This window comes from Thermobia domestica, chromosome 13 (assembly GCF_964235325.1).
Source record: "Thermobia domestica chromosome 13, izTheDome1.hap1.1, whole genome shotgun sequence".
NCBI lineage: Eukaryota > Metazoa > Arthropoda > Insecta > Zygentoma > Lepismatidae > Thermobia > Thermobia domestica.
Genome location: NC_137466.1, coordinates 216,493,338 through 216,511,512, shown reverse-complemented (window position 1 = coordinate 216,511,512; position 18,175 = coordinate 216,493,338). Strand labels below are relative to the sequence as shown.

The 18,175-nt window shown below is 39.4% G+C and overlaps 1 protein-coding gene across 1 annotated transcript in view; it reads right to left on the bottom strand.

Annotated features, from left to right (window-relative positions):
- The window catches only part of LOC145669022 (sodium-coupled monocarboxylate transporter 1-like), a 130,010-nt gene that overhangs the window by 28,127 nt on the left and 83,708 nt on the right, over nt 1–18,175 (bottom strand). Inside the window, 1 exon segment of the mRNA XM_081737361.1 lies at nt 84–151. Coding sequence (XP_081593487.1) covers nt 84–151 — 68 coding nt within the window.

Genomic DNA, 18,175 nt, shown 5'->3' with positions numbered 1-18,175 from the left:
AATGATCTGTGTCAAATTTTATTTATCTTTTACAAGTCTTTTTTAATGCTAAGATCAAAATAGTTTATAGAAAAAATACTTACAACTGTAGTGTAAAATATGCAGACGACAGATACCGTTGGCGTTATTAGGTGAAGATTAATTCCAGTAACTAAAAAAAATCAATAAGGAAATTAGCATCACTCCTCTAGGTACAAATGTTCTCTTCTTAATTAAATCATCATGATGCATAGAATATCTTCATTGTTTTACCTTTAGCTGCTCTTTTAATAAGATAATGTATAGTTCCCTGTGTAGATTGAAGATTGTTGATTTCAATTCCGAACTCAAGTGAATATCAACAAGTAAACTTTTATATTTGACTATCCACACATGTGAACATGTTATACAGAGTTTATAATTAGTATTTTTGTACTTGTAATGTGCCGGGTCGTGGTATGATACGTAGCTTGTATTTTCTTACTTTTTCAATGGTTATTATCTTTAAAACTTAAGCTCCATTCTGGTTATGTGAAATAGCGTACGCGCCTTTGGTGTGGGTGATCCGGATTCAATTCCCAATGGGAGCTCGGGTTATTAACCCACGTTAAGCTGTAGATCCACATCTCATATGACCTCGCTGCTGAACGGGACACTACGTTTAAATCCAAATGTGTTACAAGTTATCCTTATAAAATATTTTGTACTTAAACTTTAACTACATCCTGCGCCGTAACTCTTGCCTTCTCATCCAGTAGACCTCTCCGCTCTGTAACGTAATCGATGAGTGAAGCTATTACAAAGTAAAGTTCATTTGTAGTCAATTCACCGTTCCCAGAGTCGTCAAGCTTTGTATAGTGGAAGTTGTAATATGTCATTAAATAGCTAAGGTTGTAAAGTTTCGAAAATAATAATTATAAATCATAATTAGTTTCGATTTATCTGTTATTAAATGAAAATAATAAGCTTTGCACCTAATTGAGATGCAAATTCATTTCAAGAAATATTATGGCTCTCTATGACCTCTAGTGGTACTTTTCGTAATGAAAATTTTTTTCAAGTGCAGCGCTACCTGGAATCGTCAGATCACAGGCTGCTATCAAATGGGAAGGAAAATAATTATCTTTGGTGCCAAAATTGAATCTTTTTCAACCTAATCGATTTACGAAATTAAAATAAGTGTTGGTCGTTTATGGGATGAATGTGAATTTACGACTTTATTACTGTGAATGCTATGGATTATAAGTGGAATACTTACTGTAAGTAATATATTTATTAGATTTTCTCATTTGAATCTAGTACGCCATTTAACGTTGTGGTTGTATGTGTCCTGATATGGCTGGACGATATTGAATAATGACTTTTATATATGAGTTCTAGATTCAATTCATTTTGCTTTATTGTTTGTATCATCATAATTTTTAATTTAATTTTTCAAGTTCAGATATATATATATATATATATATATATATATATATATATATATATATATATATATATATATATATATATATATATAAAGTTAATAATATTCAATTTACCACCATTATTTGACTATTGTAGACCATAGATTACCTGGCATCCTATAGAGCAATTTTACTGGTAGATATTGGATTTATTAAGTTCCCATTTTTGTTCAGTTAATTGAACTATACCAACATAGCTATTTTTTTTTTTTAGTGCAGAAAGTAAATTCTCTTTCCTTCCAGCGTACACCTTTAAGTTGTCTTTGCGGAGGCAAGTGTGCGTGTAACGTGCGAATATCATTTCAAAATAGTTGTAATATGTATTTATAGCAACATAATATACGTTACAAAGTATTCTAAGCCATTTCTAATCTCTGCGAAAATTTCTTAAAATGAAGACAAATTACTTTCGAAGAATAACGTCGTATTATTCTTTTCCGTTACTTGTATGCAAAGTATGGTCTAATTAATCTTAATAATTAGTGCATACTTTTTCCTTCGACGTATATTGTACTTTTGTTTCATTTATTTTTGTTAGTTATTTATTTATTTAGTCTTAAATGAAATGATATGACATCTTGTAACACACATATCTAATTTATTTAAAATTACATTAGTATTCACCAAAACTAAACATGATAATTATTTAAGAAATTGAACTACTTTCATTCCTTTTAAACTTTTCATTTCCTTAATACAGTACTTATCATTTAATTCGTTGAAATTAAAAATACGCTTCAATTAACTATAGCTTCCTCACTAATTATCTCTTTAGCAGCATAAATAAAACAAATTTAAACAAGTCTGGTCACAAGTTTTGTTATCATAAGGTGCTAGAGTATTGTCCTTGTTGACCTAAAAATAAATATACATAACGTTATCGTGGCAATCTTTAAGTTTAACTTCGCAATTATATGTCTGTTAGGCTGATGGAAACGGATGATTAAGGCAACTGAATGATGATGGGATAATTGGTGGAATTAGAATGTAGAAGGAAACAGGAGTACTCCGAGAAAATCCACAGGTAGGCTGTTGACAAAAATAAATTTATTTGGTCAAGGATCGAACAAAGGACCCCAGCCACCGGAGATATTTGTTAAATGACTAAAATTATATATATATATATATATATATATATATATATATATATATATATATATATAGGGTCGAGTGAAAAGAGGCCAATTTTTTTTTTCCAAATTCGATTTTGGATAGGGGGCAAAAGTTGCTTCATATTATAGTACTTTAGCATGGAAAATTTCAATTATCTAAAATAATTGTATTTGTGTATTTTAGTCGGGGCGCAATGGGTTTTAAGTTGAGAGATTATCTAAATAAGTGAAAAGAGGCCATTTTTCAAAACCTAAATTGGAATTTGGATATGGGGCAAAAGTTGCATCATACCCATGGAAAATTTAAATTTTCTAAAAAAAATTTAGCCGGGAATCAATAGGCTTTAAGTTTCATAGATTTTGTAAACAAATACAAAATTTGTATTTGTGTAATTATTCGACAGTTCTTCGCTTGAAGTAGACTGTAATTTGAGGGTGTTAAGATTCATTGTCGCGACGAGTTGCATTCCTAAAGCTACCAAAATTGATATTCTAGGTTACAGGCTACATCAACCCATAATTCACCACTAAGAGGTGGCAGCCATCGAGTTCAATCCCACCCACCCGCCAACATTAGATTGAATGTTTCCTAAGTTTTGTTCACGTCTTCCTGCAAAATACAGCGACTTTGTCTCAAAAATAGGCATGTCTTTTTTCGACTCAATTTTGGAACGAATAAAGAAATCGGTCTCTCGTGTCCCAGATACTGAAAGAAGTTTCACTAATTATTTTCACTGATGTTACCACTACTTGCTCATGACATTTGATCTCAGGGATATGAACACGAGTATTTGTGAAGAAAAAATCTCTTGCAATCTGTCACATGGGAATATTGCCGGTTCTGTTATGTTACATTCATTCCAGTTTATCATTTCTGTGTAATTACTAGCCTCGAAGATTAATACTGGCATTTCGAAGGAACGAATTTCAGAAGGTTTACACTGCTTTTTGGATTGGAATGTTTTATCAGCAGCAAGGATTCGTGTAGCTGCTATGTCGACACCAATCATGCCGTTTTAAGGATTCGCATAGAATGCATTTCTGGAAATTACTTTATTGACTGGAGAGTTGTATGGTTCTTGCAAACATCGCGAAAGTTTGATGGTCAAGAACAAATGATTTGTTCCGTATTTGACAAGGGGTTTGAGTTCAGTTAAGTTGATTTTGAGGTTATCGTCCCTTTCAACAGCGAAACTATATGAGACGAGAGTAGGTAAGGGGAACATATCTGTCCTTTTTGGTAATTGAAGTAATTAGTTTTTGTAATGAGAGTCTAATTACTCTAATAGCGCAATGAGTATTTTGCAATTGAACTCATGAACGAGTACGGTGTATGTAATTGAACTTATAAAAGAGTATGGGGTGTTAATGATAATATGAATTAATTTTTTATGTGATTTACATATGTAATTGTTATTTACGTACGACATAATGTTCCGCGCAATGAGATGAATCCCTAATTACGATGTTTTATGACTTATATATACATAATGTGTTGCACAATGAGACTAATTTGTAATTACGAATTTTACTTGTACTTTTAATTAGTCTAATTATGAATTTACCTTGCATTTTGTTAATAGGAAGCAACCAATATTTTTATTGAATTTTAAAGTAATTACCTTACGTACATACTTACCTATTGGAGCGGTTTTATTGAAAACTCCTGTATATGACTGAACGATTGTAGCGCCATGAAGATAGTAGCGGGAAAATTGGGCAGCATTTACCGCATACCACTTTGCAAACGAAGGATGAATGACGGAGCATTAATGATTTTTTTTTTTTTAATGCTAGCTTGATGGCTAGCTCCCCCAAAGGATTATGCCCTTTATATGGGAAGAGAAGGAAGAGGATTGTGGGTGGAAGGTATATAGTGCTGGTCTATGAGTGCATTCTTTATTAATTAGCTTTAATAACAAACATAAAAAATAATATACAACAGGTATATTACGAAGATAAATACATGTGAATGTATGATACAACTGCAGACATTATAGCATTATGCTATAATCATAAGGATGGGGAGTAGGTACTAGTTCTAGCAATGGCATTGCCTTTATTTGGTTATGAGATCATATGAAGGACATTATAGCTTTAATGCTATAATCATAAATGAGGGGAATATATGAGATGGAAATGAAGTGCATCGGACATCACAACACGTGGGATATGTTAGTGGACGAATGAGCTTATCTTCCGGTCCTGGGGTGGCTCAGGACCATGATGGAGACAGTGGGAACCCTGTTAGAACAAAAGGACTACTGTGCAACATAGGATGGAAAGATGAGAGGTGAAGAATAGTCGGTTTTATAAGCAGCAACGGCATGAAGATCGGGATGATCAGGGGGTAAAGTGTAATGGTATAATGAAAATAGAAGGGAAAGTGAAGTATGATGAAGGGGGTGAGAAGGGGTATAAGCTATATCAAATTTCATAGTATCTAAGAGGAGGGCATGTCGTTCCTCGAACCGTTTAGTAATATACTTCAGTCGGAGGGTTTCGAGGTGGTATAAAATATGGGGAAAAGTTAGGCGCTCATAAAGTTCATGTGTAGGGCTGGGTAATTTAATGCGGAATGCAATGCGTAAGGCATGTCGTTCAAGAATTTTTAGTTTCTCGTAATAAAAGGGAGAGGCGTTAATCCAAGCCACGAACCCATACGTTAGTATTGGCCGGAGAAAAACCTTGTATGTGTTTAGGACGACAGATGATTTGAGGCCCCAAGTCGTTCCAGTTAAGCGTCGTAATAGATTCAATCTATTATAAGCTTTAGTGACAACCGTCCTTAAATGAGGACGCCAGGTAAGGTGTTTGTCGATGGTGAGACCAAGATATTTGACGTAATTAGCGGGTTTCAGGCGAGTGTCGTCCACGGTTAAATTGAGATAAGATGGATTTTTCTGAATTTTACTACGTTTTCTGGGAGGAAGAAGAAATAATGTTTGTGTTTTATCTGGATTTATCTTGAGCCTCCACTGGTTGCACCAGCTGACGAAGGAGTTGATAGCAGACTGCATAGCGGTATTAATTTGCTGAACTGTGTTCCCTAAGGCTAGGAAGGCTGTATCGTCTGCGTATTGAAAAAGTTGGATGTTGTCTGGAAGTGGCGGTAAGTCTGCAACATATAGAAGATATAATAAAGGAGAAAGTGCTGAACCCTGAGGCACGCCGGAATGTAGAAAGATGGGATGTGAAAGAGCACTGTTGATTGAGATATAGGCCAATCTGCAAGAGAGAAAATTATAAATAAAACGGACATAGGCAAGAGGAAGTTTGAAATTCAACAATTTAGCAATGAGACCTTGGTGCCAAACTTTATCAAATGCTTTCTCAAGATCAAATAATACTAAGCAGGATGGTTTGATGGTATTGTAATGATCAGTTATGATAGTGAGCATTCGTAAAAGTTGGTCGTTGATACAGTAATTTGGACGAAAGCCTGCTTGATGATTCGGGAGAAGGTTTTTAACAGAGAGGTGTTGGTGGAGCCTGTAAACGAGAATACGTTCAAGAATTTTGCTGTAGATGGATGTTAATTGAATTGGTCTGTAAGAAGCAACGTTATTGGCAGGTTTGTCCGGCTTTTGAAACATTAAAACTTTCGAGGTTTTCCAGTGAGACGGTATGTAACCTGTTCTGAGTATAAATGTAAAAATGAGAGCTAAGAGGTGTAGGAGAATATACGGTCCTTCTTTGATATGGCGATATGTGATCTCATCTAGTCCAGGGGCAGTATTGCGTTTTCGTGCTATGGTGTCTTGAATTTCAACAGTGGTGATAGGAACTGTAAGTGGATGGTTAGCGGGAAGAGAGTGGGATGGATTTGGTTGAAGGTGAGGGGACTGAAAATTAACTTTTTCGACTGGATGAGTTTTTGACTGATTAGTAGGTGGTAGAGGAGTGAAAATGTTTTGTAGGTAATCGGCAAAAGCGTCCGCTTTATCTTTATCGGTATGAAGAGCTTTGTCATGGTGAATTAATGGATATGGCGTATGTGTCTTTTTACCTGTTAGGATGTTGAATCTTTTCCAAAATTTCGTGGGGTGAGCAGTATCTGAAAGTTTATTGCAAGTGTCTATCCAACGCCGTTGTTTATATGCCCGTATGTAATTTCGGACTGTCCGTTGATATTGTCTATGAAGCCTTAAGGATTCGACATTGCCGGTGCGTTGATAATCTCTATAGAGTTCTCTAGAACGACGAATAAGTGGGAGGTAATGGGGCGGGAGTTGAGGATGATGAGGAGAAACAGTTGACTTGGGAATATGGGAGTTTGCAGATGCCTGAATAGATGATGTGATAACGTCAAGCGCATGATATAAACCTTCTTCTGTAGTAGGGGCTTCTAAGTGTTCAAGACTGCGTGCAAGAGAAATGCGGTATGCTTCCCAGTCTGCTTTATCGAAACGTGGGACTTCACGTGATGGAATAGAATTGGATAGGTTGGAGACTCGGCGTGTGATAGAAAGTTTAATGGGAAGGTGATCACTGCCCATCGGATCGAGTACGTGCACAGTGCATCGGTCTATGAGATTATGCGAAACTATGACTACATCTGGTGTAGTGTTGGAAACATGTCGAGTTGGTTTGGGTAGTTGCAGAATAGTGCCGGTAGTGTGAGTGGTGATGAAATCCTGGAAGTGGCGTTTCTGACGATCGGTACGGCTGTGAAAATTGATGTCAGCCATGATTACAAACATTCTGAAGTTATTGGAAATATATTGAAAAAACCCATAAGGAAGCTCATGACCAGGGCGAATGTAGATTGTGGCAATGGTTACATAAAGGTTTGAAAAATAGAGCGTAACAACCAAGTTTTCAGACAGATTTTGTATTGGAGGATGAAAGATGCGATATGGTAAGCTTCGAGGGAAACCAATAGCTACCCCACCATTTGCTCTGCGGGCTGGTATGGTGTTGTCATGGCGAAGAACATGATAATTTGAAACTTTGCTAGAGCGTGCAGCTGTAAGGTGAGTTTCGTTTAGTAAGAATGCATGAATGGTTTCCTCCAAAAGAAGTTGTTCAAACAAAGTCCTGTGTTCTTGTAAGGAGCTGATATTCAGAAACAATAAACTAATATGAGAGTCCATGTCTGAAAACTCAATGTATATCAGTTGTAATGTCAGTGTTGAGAATAGAAGAGTGAAAATATACATTTTGACCAGAGTAAGTAGCTTGGAAGTTAACATTGAGGATTCTTTTGGCTGCCAGTTGAATTTGTTGGAAGACGTGTTGCCGTTGAAAGGGAAGAATATTTTGAAGTGCGGTGGTGAGAAAAGAAAGAAACTGGTTGATTTGAATTGGTTGAAAAACAGAAGTTGGCGTGTCCATAGGATTGTCGGTAGGTGCCGTAACCTTTAAGGGCACGACTAGTTCTGGCTTGCTTGGTTCAGGACGGGGCCGTGCTTTGCACCTGTAGCTAAAAGTGGGATGAGCATCTCCACAAGTACTACATGCTGGCGGATTTTGAAGGTTTGGACAGGTTTTCGTGTTATGAAGTTGCGAGCAGTATCCGCATTTCGCAGGATTGCGACATTCCGCTGTGCTATGAGAGTTATAAATTTGACATTTCTCGCAACGCAATGGAAGGGGAGCTGGAGTGTGTGATGGCTCCACTCTGTGGCGTTTTTTATAAATGAAAGCTCCATTGCAAAGTAAATCGTCAATGGTCTCTTGAGAGCTAGTCAAAACGCGGACCATGTAAGTTGCGCCATGTACGCTTTTGATGCGTAAACACTTGAGAATGGAGTGCCCTTCAGCTTTTAGTTCCTCGCTGACTTCATCGTCGCTTATACTTGGTTCGACCCCACGTATGACTACTGATAAAGCAGGTTGTCGACGTGGAGGAGGTTGCTGTTTTATATGTTTATCTGTTAGTTTCTGCAGGTTAGCGTTTTTCCCAAAAATTTCAAATGAGTATTTATTTCGAATAGTCGTTGCAAAGTTTGGATCTGGTGATTTAATTATGATCCCGTTGCGAGTGTTAGTGATCTGAGTGACTTGTGCTCGAGTGAAATACTTTGTTAGTTGAAGAAAAATTTGTTTCTCGTTTTGGAACTTCGGATCGTAATTAGTAAGCAGATAAGAATAGAACGTCGGCTTTGAGATATCTTCTAGAGAAGGAAATTGCTGCCTATCGTCTGGAGATGGTACGTCCATCTCGGTAGAAGGTTGCGAAGAGTGGTGCTTTTTTGGCGGTGGCGATTTTTGCTGACTGCGAGTGGTTCGCACTGGGGCTGGGGATCGCGACCGTTTATCAGTCTTGCTGATAGCACCAGTTGAAGCAGAAGGTGAGGGTCTTGTTTGTCCGGTGTCGATATCCATGGTCGTCTAAGTCGATGTGATGAATCAACAAAGTACGTAACTCAGATGAAGGTAGCCTGAATGAGAAAAATGAAATGATGCAATAGCCAAAAATAGCTGGCCTCTCTCGGGTGAAACCCTCTATCTCGCCGCACCACTACGCCCGTAGCAATGATTGCCTGGTTGCGTCCACAACTCAGGATCGATCAAAGCCTAGACTCGATACCTAGGTACCTCGGCCGGAGAGTTGAGAGCCAAGTGGAAGTATGCACAGCATTAATGAATTTTTTTTTTAAGGGTACGGGAATAGGGTTAACTTTATAAATCTTTATTCATCATTTTATTTTATAGGAGCAAAAAAGTCCTCTACTCCCAGCCATTAGAGGGTTACGCCCTCTCTTTGGCAAGGAATTTTTAAAGAATTGCTATTGATGATAAGATAATTTGAAGATGGGCTAAGTGCAGAAAATATGAACATAAGGATTAGTAATCACGTAATAAGTCGCATTTTTTTTTTGGAAGTAATAATTTAAAGTTGAGTGCAGATATGAGATTCAGGTGCTAAGGTACTAATAGGAATTAGAATACATGATAATAAATATGATAAAGAATAATGATGATTATGATGAATGAGGTGAAGTGCTAACACGCCACAAACATAGTTTGATTAGTGAGACGGATGCAGAGTTAGATCTTCTGTCCCGGGGCAACTCGGGACTAATGAACACATGGGGAAGCCCTTGTTAATGGTGAGGATCTAGTGCTGAGATGGAAAAAGATGCGGTATATGATGATCAATGAAGTATATATCATATATTTCCCTTTCAGCCGCAGGAAGGTGCTCGTGTTTCACATATAGAGATATGAAAATATTTAAAGGTGAATGTTTGTATCGATAGGCTGCGTCGGTAAGAGCGTCTGTGTGAAGGATGTCCAAGAAAAGTGGATGGCCTGTTTGGATGCGAGAGCTGATGTATCTCAGTCGAAGTTGTGCGAGATGCTCGATGATCTTTGGAAAGTCTATATATTCATATGTGAGCCACGTTGGGTATGGAAGTTTAATTCGATACGCCAGTCGAATAGCATGCCGTTCCAATATGCTGAGTTTTTCATAGAAAGAAACAGAAGCATTGCACCAAGCGGGATGCCCAAAAGTAAGGATCGGACGGAGGAAAGCTTTATATGTATGAAGCAAAACATCGGCTTTTAGTCCCCAAGATGTTCCTGTGAGACGTCGCAGAAGATTTAATCTAAGATTAGCCTTCTCCGTTAGTTTTTTCAAGTGAGCATTCCAGCTAAGCTTCGAATCGAAAACCATGCCTAGATAGGTAGCAGTGGTGGATGGGCGTACATGATACCCATCAACAGTTAGTTGTAAGAGAGTTGGGTTTCTATGGACTTTGGAACGACGCTTAGGCGGTAGAAAAACCAGAGCTTGGGTTTTCTCGGAGTTGATCTTTAACTGCCATTTCTTGCACCACTTGACGAAATTATCGAGAGTTGTTTGTAAAGCAATGTTAAGCTGATGCACCGTTTTGCCGAGAGCTGGAAAAGCTGTGTCGTCAGCATATTGAAAAGTAAAGACATTGCGTGGTACAGAAGGGATGTCGGAAGCATACAGGACATATAGTAAAGGACTGAGAGCTGATCCTTGGGGTACTCCAGTAAGAGGAAAAATCGGCCAGGAAAGTGCCGTACCAACTGTAACATAAGCAATGCGATTTGAAATGAAAGAATATATTAGTCTGAGATAGCATACAGGAAGATTAAACGTTTGCAATTTTTTAATGAGACCATAATGCCAAACCTTGTCGAATGCCTTCTCTAAATCCATGAGAATGAGACATGATGGAAATGCTTTGTTATACTGATTAGTAATTATTGAGCTGAGGCGAAGTAGCTGGTCATTTATGGAAAAACCAGGGCGAAACCCCGCTTGATGAACAGGTAGCAGAGAAGTGGTATCAAGGTAATTATGGAGGCGGCACACGAGAATTTTTTCTAGTATCTTACTGAAAACTGAGGTGAGTTGGATGGGTCTGTAAGAAGTTACTGAATGTACAGGTTTATTCGGTTTATGGAACATACAGATTTTGGAGACTTTCCAATCTGAGGGGTAAAACCCGGTTCTGAGGATGAAATTGTATATTGTGACGAGGAGTAGTAAGAGAGATGGCGGGGCTTCTTTGATATGTCGGTAAGATATCGTGTCGATTCCAGGTGCTGTATTCCTTTTCCGTTTTAGTGCAGAGTGTAGTTCATCGACAGTGATGGATGAAGTAAGAGGATGATCTAGGTTAATAATATGCTCCGTGGATGGTTGTAAGGTAGGAATACAAGAGATATCGGTCCGTTCACAACGATTAGAAACAGCTGTAGGCGTAAAAACGGCCTGTAACTGAGCAGCAAATGCATTTGCTTTGTCTGTATCAGAGAAGAGAGGAGTACCGTCGGCTATTAGAGGATATGTGATTTTAGTGCTTTTGCCAACAAGCTGGTGAAACCTCTTCCAATATCGAGAAGGATGTGCTTCCTCGGATAAGTTGTTACAAGATTTTATCCAGTTGCGACGTTTATATGCAACAAGATAATTACGTACCGCTCTTTGCCATTGGTGATGTAGGCGTAAATATGCATCGTTTCCAGTTCTATAATACTCTCGAAGATGGCGGCGAGCTTGCTGTATGAGTGGAACATATGTCGGCGGTAATTTCGGTTTGTGCGGATGCACTTGTTCGGTTGGAATATGATGCTTAGCACTAGTTTGTATTGCCGTGGTAATAGTTGTAATACAAGAAGCTAGCTCGGTTTCATTAGTTGGAGGCGTTTCACTGTGAAGTCTGCGCTCAAGGTCTTGCCGGAAAAGAGGCCAATTTGCCTTATCATATCGTGGAACATAGCGAGGTGCAATTTCTTGGCGTGGTCGTTGTCCTCGAGTGAGTGTTAGTTTCACTGGATGGTGATCGCTCCCGATTGAGTCCAGAACTTCAAGATGGCAGTCAGTAAGAAGATTTAGCGATGTAATGACAACATCGGGTGTAGTCTGACTTATAGGTCTGGTGTGCGAAGGAAGAACATGGAGATGTAGTTGGAGATTGTCAGTTAAATACTGATGAAACTCTGCTTTCTCACGATCACTTCGACTATGTATATTAATGTCCGCCATGATAATAATATTTCGATAATTATTGGCAATATGTTCGAAATAGTCTAGCGGGATAGGTTGTCGTGGTCGAATATAGATCGTACTAAAATTGATGATTATGGACGGAAAATATATGGAACAAAGAAGGTATTCCGGCAAAGTACTAAAAGCTTGTGGGTTGTACGAGCGAACTGGATACTTTGGAGGAAAGCCTATTGCAACTCCGCCTTGAGCACGAGCTAGGTGATCATGATAATCATGACGTTCTAGTTGATAGCCAGGAATGCGGGCTACCATGCTCGGTTTTAAAGCAGTTTCATTAAGCGCAAAGACATTGATATGTTCCTCCAACAACATTGCTTCTAATAACAGTTTATGCTGCGAAAAGGATCGAATATTGACAAATAAGAAAGTAATCCCCATAATGAAAAATACTATGCAGATTGTACTAAACAGCAGTTTCCAGAGAACCAATATGAAAATGGACATAGTTGTTAGAATATGTTGCATGTAGATTGATATGGAAGATGGATTTTGCGGCAGAAACGATGTGATGAAGAATATTGGCTCGCTGAAAGGGAAATATATTTTGAAGCACCAGACTGATGTAGCGGAGAAAATCTTCGATTGTTAGCGGTGGTGAGATAGATTGGTTTGGTTTAGTAGCCGTGTCAGTCGTTTTTAGCGGTACTGTTAGCTCCGGATGCTCGGGAGTTGGCTCTGGTTTAGCTTTACAGCGATAACTGTAGGTTGGATGAAGTCCACTGCCACAGGTGTTACACTTGGGTGGTCCTTTTAAGTTTGGACATGCTTTGGTTTCATGTAGACCCGAGCAGTATCCACACTTAGATGGATTAGAGCAATTTGCTGTAATGTGGTCATTGTACACCTGACATTTTTCGCAGCGTATAGGTAAAGGTCCCTGAGTTTTAGAGGGTTCGACACGATGTATTTTCTTATAAATTGGAGCACCGAATCGTAACAGATAATCGATTGTCTCCTGTTGCTTAGAAAGCACCCGGACCATGTAGGTCGGACCATTATTATTTCGAATACGAATGCATCTGTCTACTGTAATCCCCTCCTGTTTTAGCTCCTCTTGAATTTCAGCATCGGTAATTTCAGGGGAAACACCCCTGATAACAACCGAGAGATATGGTGGTTTGCGAGGTGGTGGAGGTTGTTTCTGCCGTTTATCTGTTAATTTTGTAAGTTTGGCGCTCTTACCGAAGATTTCGTAGGATGCTTTGTTGCGAATGGTAATACCAAAATCTGGATCTTTCGATTTCAGAATATAGCCGTTTCTAGTGGGGACGATTTGAACGAGAGTATCCCGTACCCGTGGAACGTATTTCATAATTTGTAGAAAAATCATTTTAGGATTGGTGAACTTTGTATCGTAGTCTGTAAGAATGAAATGACAAAGAGGATTGGTATTTGACTGTGCAGCAGTAGTAGTTTGAAGCTCTGGAACAGTATTATTACGCTGTGGATTGACTTGAATGTCCATAGATTCTATTGGAGACCGTGACCGTATCCGTTTTGCTGACTGTATTGAATCATTTGATGGATGTCTCTCTCTAGATGTAGACGGGATTGGTTGACTTCCCCAAGAAAAGTGCCGAGTGCGACGAGAAGGTACAATGGGTGCCGGTTGTGCAAGTGCAGAGCTTGAGTTTGCAAGAAGAATAGCAGGTAATCCGGAATGTCGTCCTAGAATCGATTGTCCGTTAGTGTTGCCAGAGTCCGCCATCGTAATAAGGTAGCCAAGGGCCGAAGCCCAAATGAAAATGAAAGTGAAGTAAAAGATGATGAGATGAGATGAAGTTCAAAAAGCAAGTCGCCCTTCGAAAGTGAGAACTTCCGTCAACCCTCTAAGTGTTGTATGTGTGCTTTGCTCCCAAATGCGTATTGCAACACTTGTTCCTCGCTGGCACACTAACTAGCACAAGAGAGGTTAGGCTACTTGATTCAGTATCCTGCATTAATGAATTTTTTTTTGCTAGCCAGAGCTAGCTACCCGCTCGAGGGTTACGCCCTCTATGGGGAAGTGGATAACATTACAATGAGAAGAAATAAGAGTTGTGATGGTTGGTCTATGGGATGTTTGTCTTACTGGGTTAGAAAAGGGGTATAGGAATGAAGGAAGGTGTTATCGTTATTATACAGATGATTTTATTTTATTTTATTTTATTTTATTTATTGATTTTTAGCATTGGTAGGTTGAACATTGTGATCTTTAGATCACAATCATGAGGTGAAGATGAGATGGCATGATGTGGTGAAGTGCGAATCACAAACACAACACTGGGTTATGTTAGTTGACTGATGTTGGTTAATCTTCTCGCTTGGGGGCTGCTCCAAGCATTGATGAAAGACAAGGGAAAGCCCAGATTAGTAACAGAGGTATTACAGTGCGTATGATGGACAGATGAGAGGCTGTGGGTCGTCGGTCTTCAATTCTTCTGCTAAGTGGAGGTACCTGTGGTTTGGAGGAAGAGTGTAATGGTAAATCGTGAAAAGAAGAGATAACGGCGTATGTATAATGGGAGTTGAAATAGGAAAGTCTATGTGGGCGTTCATGGTGTCTATGAGAAGCGGATGGCGTTCATGCAGGTGTTTATCGATATATTTGAGACGGAGAGATTCGAGATGGAGGAGAATATGTGGAAAAGGGATTCTTGCGTACAATTCGCATGTTGGACTTGGCAATTTTATCCTATAAGCAATGCGGAGTGCATGGCGTTCTAAGATCTTTAATTTGTTATAGAAGGATGGTGGTGCAGCGATCCAAGCTAGGTTAGCATACGTCAGAACTGGACGCAAAAAGACCTTGTAAGTATTTAACACAGTTGTAGAACTGAGACCCCAGGTAGTGCCCGTGAGACGTTTTAATAAATTGAGCCGGTTTGAAGCTTTTGTAATCACGTCCTGTAAATGTGGTTTCCAAGTGAGATGTGTGTCTAAGGTGAGGCCGAGGTATTTGACAGATTTACTGAGTTGAATACGTGTATCTTCGACTGTGAGATGAAGTAGGTTGGGGTTTCGGTGGACCTTTGTGCGCTTTTTGGGCGGTAAGAAAACTATAGTCTGGGTCTTTAGAGCGTTTATCTTGAGGCGCCACTTTTCACACCAGTTAATAAATGAATCTATAGCGGACTGCATTGAAATATTAAGTTGGTGAACAGTTTTACCAAGTGCTAGGAACGCTGTATCGTCTGCATATTGAAAAACATGAACGTTCGGAGGTAATGGTGATAAGTCAGCCACATAAAGAAGATAAAGCAGGGGGGAGAGTGAAGATCCTTGGGGTACACCAGAGTAAAGGAATATAGGATGAGAGAATGTGTCGTTAATAGATACGTATGCCAAGCGACAATGCAGAAAGTTATAGATGAATCGAATATAAGCAAGAGGAAGCCGGAAGCTCAAAAGTTTGTACATAAGTCCTGCGTGCCATACTTTATCAAATGCTTTCTCCAAGTCAAATAAGGTAAGGCAAGATGGTCGTGATGTATTATATTGGTTGGTGATGTGATTGAGAAGACGGAGTAATTGGTCGTTGATACTAAAATTTGGGCGAAATCCAGCTTGTGACCTTGGTAAAAGATTATAATGAGTAAGATGGATATGCAGTCGTTGAACTAAGATTTTTTCGAGAATTTTACTGAACACAGGCGTTAATTGAATAGGTCGATATGAAGAAATACTGTCGGCTGGTTTTTTAGGTTTGAGAAACATCAGAATTTTAGACGTCTTCCATTGTGATGGTATGAATCCAGAACGTAAGATGAAAGTATAGATTAGTGAGAGAAGGTAGAGAACTGCATATGAACATTCCTTAATATGGCGATAAGAGATTGCGTCTATACCTGGGGCTGTATTACGTTTTCTTCGAATGGCTGAAGTAATATCATCAGGAGTGATGGCCGCTGTTAGTGTTTTATGAATATTCAGCTGGTGGTTACTGTTTGGCTGAAGATGAGCAGATGAAAAATCAAATTGATCCACCGGATGATTATGAACAGGACGGTCAGGAGTAAGTGGTGTGAAGATATCCTGAAGATATGTGGCAAAGGCATTTGCTTTATCGAGATCAGAGTGAAGAGGTTTGTCGTTAAGAATGAGTGGATATGACGTTCTATTTGATTTGCCAGAAAGTGCGTTGAGACGTTTCCAGTAACGTGACGGGTGGGATGTCTCTGCAAGAGTGTTGCAGGTTTTTACCCACTGACGTAATTTATAGGCTTTAACATAGTTTTGGACTGTACGTTGTAGAGCTCTGTGATGGCGAAGAGCCTCTCGACTTCCTGTATGAATGTAGTCCCGAAAAAAGTGTCGCGATCGCTGCACCATGGCAAGATATTGCGGCGGAAGTTTAGGCTTATATGGCGTATATTGTGATTGTGGTATATATTGTGCTGAAGCGTGATTGATATGGCGTGTAATAGTATCCAATAGATGATATAGTTCGTCTTCGGTAGTAGGTGGATCAAGTCCTTCTAGGTGTGTTGAAAGATATAAACGATATTTCTCCCAGTCTGCTTTATCATATCTTAAGATCATATGAGGTGGAGTTGCATCAAGAGGTCGAGGAGTGCGACATTGAATGGATAGCTTGATCGGTACATGATCACTTCCTAATGGGTCTAAAACTTCAAGTGTTGTGCGCTGTGTTAAGGTAGCTGAAGTAATAGCTACGTCAGGGGTCGTATTTGATTCTGGGCGTGTCGGTTTTGGTAGTTGGTGATATGTGCCTGTTGTAGCAGTGGTGATGAAGTTCACAAAATTCGTTTTGTCTCTGATAGAACGACTATGAATATTGATGTCAGCTAAGATGATATAGCGCTGAAACGAGTTAGAAATATACTGAAAGAAGCCCAGAGGGATTGGGTGGCCTGGTCGTACATAGATTGTTGCTATGGTGATGTAATCTGATTTGTAGTAAAGGGTGATTATGAGATGTTCTGGTAGATTCTGTGCTGGACATGTATGTATGCGATATGGGATATGGGGTGAGAAGCCGATAGCAACGCCACCATTTGCACGTCGTGCTGGTAGAGTGCTGTCTTTGCGGATTAATGTGTAGCCTGGCATTTTGCATTGCAATTTTGGAGTAAGATGAGTTTCGTTCAGTAGGAAAGCATTTGCTTTTTCTTCGAGAAGGAGTTGTTCGAAAAGTAGTTTGTGAGTGAAGAGTGAACGAATATTTAGAAAGAGAAAGACTAAACCCATAATGCTCATGACAGGATGGAATTTAAAGGCCTTGCTGAGATGGAAAAGTATGAAAGTAGGCCGTAGGTCCATTGTAAGTTGCATGAAATTGAAGGTGAAAGACTGATTGTGCAGCGAATTGAACGTGTTGCAAAACTAGAGGACGTGCGAACGGATGTATGTTCTGAAGCGTGAGCGTGATGAAAGCTAGGAGTTGTTTGATTGTTATAGGTTGATCTGAGGTAGTATGAGTGTCAGAAGTTTGATTTTGTGCATCTTGCATGCGGAGAGGAACAACTAATTCAGGCTGTGCTTCTTGAGGAACAGGTTTCGATTTGCATTTGTAACTATAAGCAGGATGACGTTCGTGACAGGTAGGGCAGTCAGGTGGTTGTTGCATGTTTGGACAGGTTCGGGTGTGGTGGGGACCACCACAGTAACCACATTTGAAAGTATTAGTACATTTTGATGTTGGATGTGTATACTCCTGGCAGCGGTCGCAACGTATTGGTAGAGGGGCTGGAGTTTTCGATGGTTCGACTCTGTGTCGTTTCTTGTAGATGTATGCCCCGTGTTCCAATAGATCGTCAATAGTGTCTTGTGATTCGGTCAAGACCCGCACCATGTAAGTAGCTCCTTGGTTGTTACGGATGCGAAGACATTTCTTGAACACGTACCCTTCTTGACGTAATTCCTCTTCAATTTCGTCATCGCTGTATGATGGATCCACTCCGCGAATGACCACAGATAGTGTAGGAGATCGTCTGGGTGGCGGCGGTAGTTTGGTACGTTGGTCGTGGAGTTTTGTAAGTTTTGCTGTCTTGCCAAAGATTTCGAAACTGTGCTTGTCTCGTATTGTTGTAGCAAAATGCGGTAGAGGTGACTTTATGATGTAGCCGTTTTGTGTTTGAACAATTTGTAAAATTTCTGTGCGTGGTCGGTATTTAAGA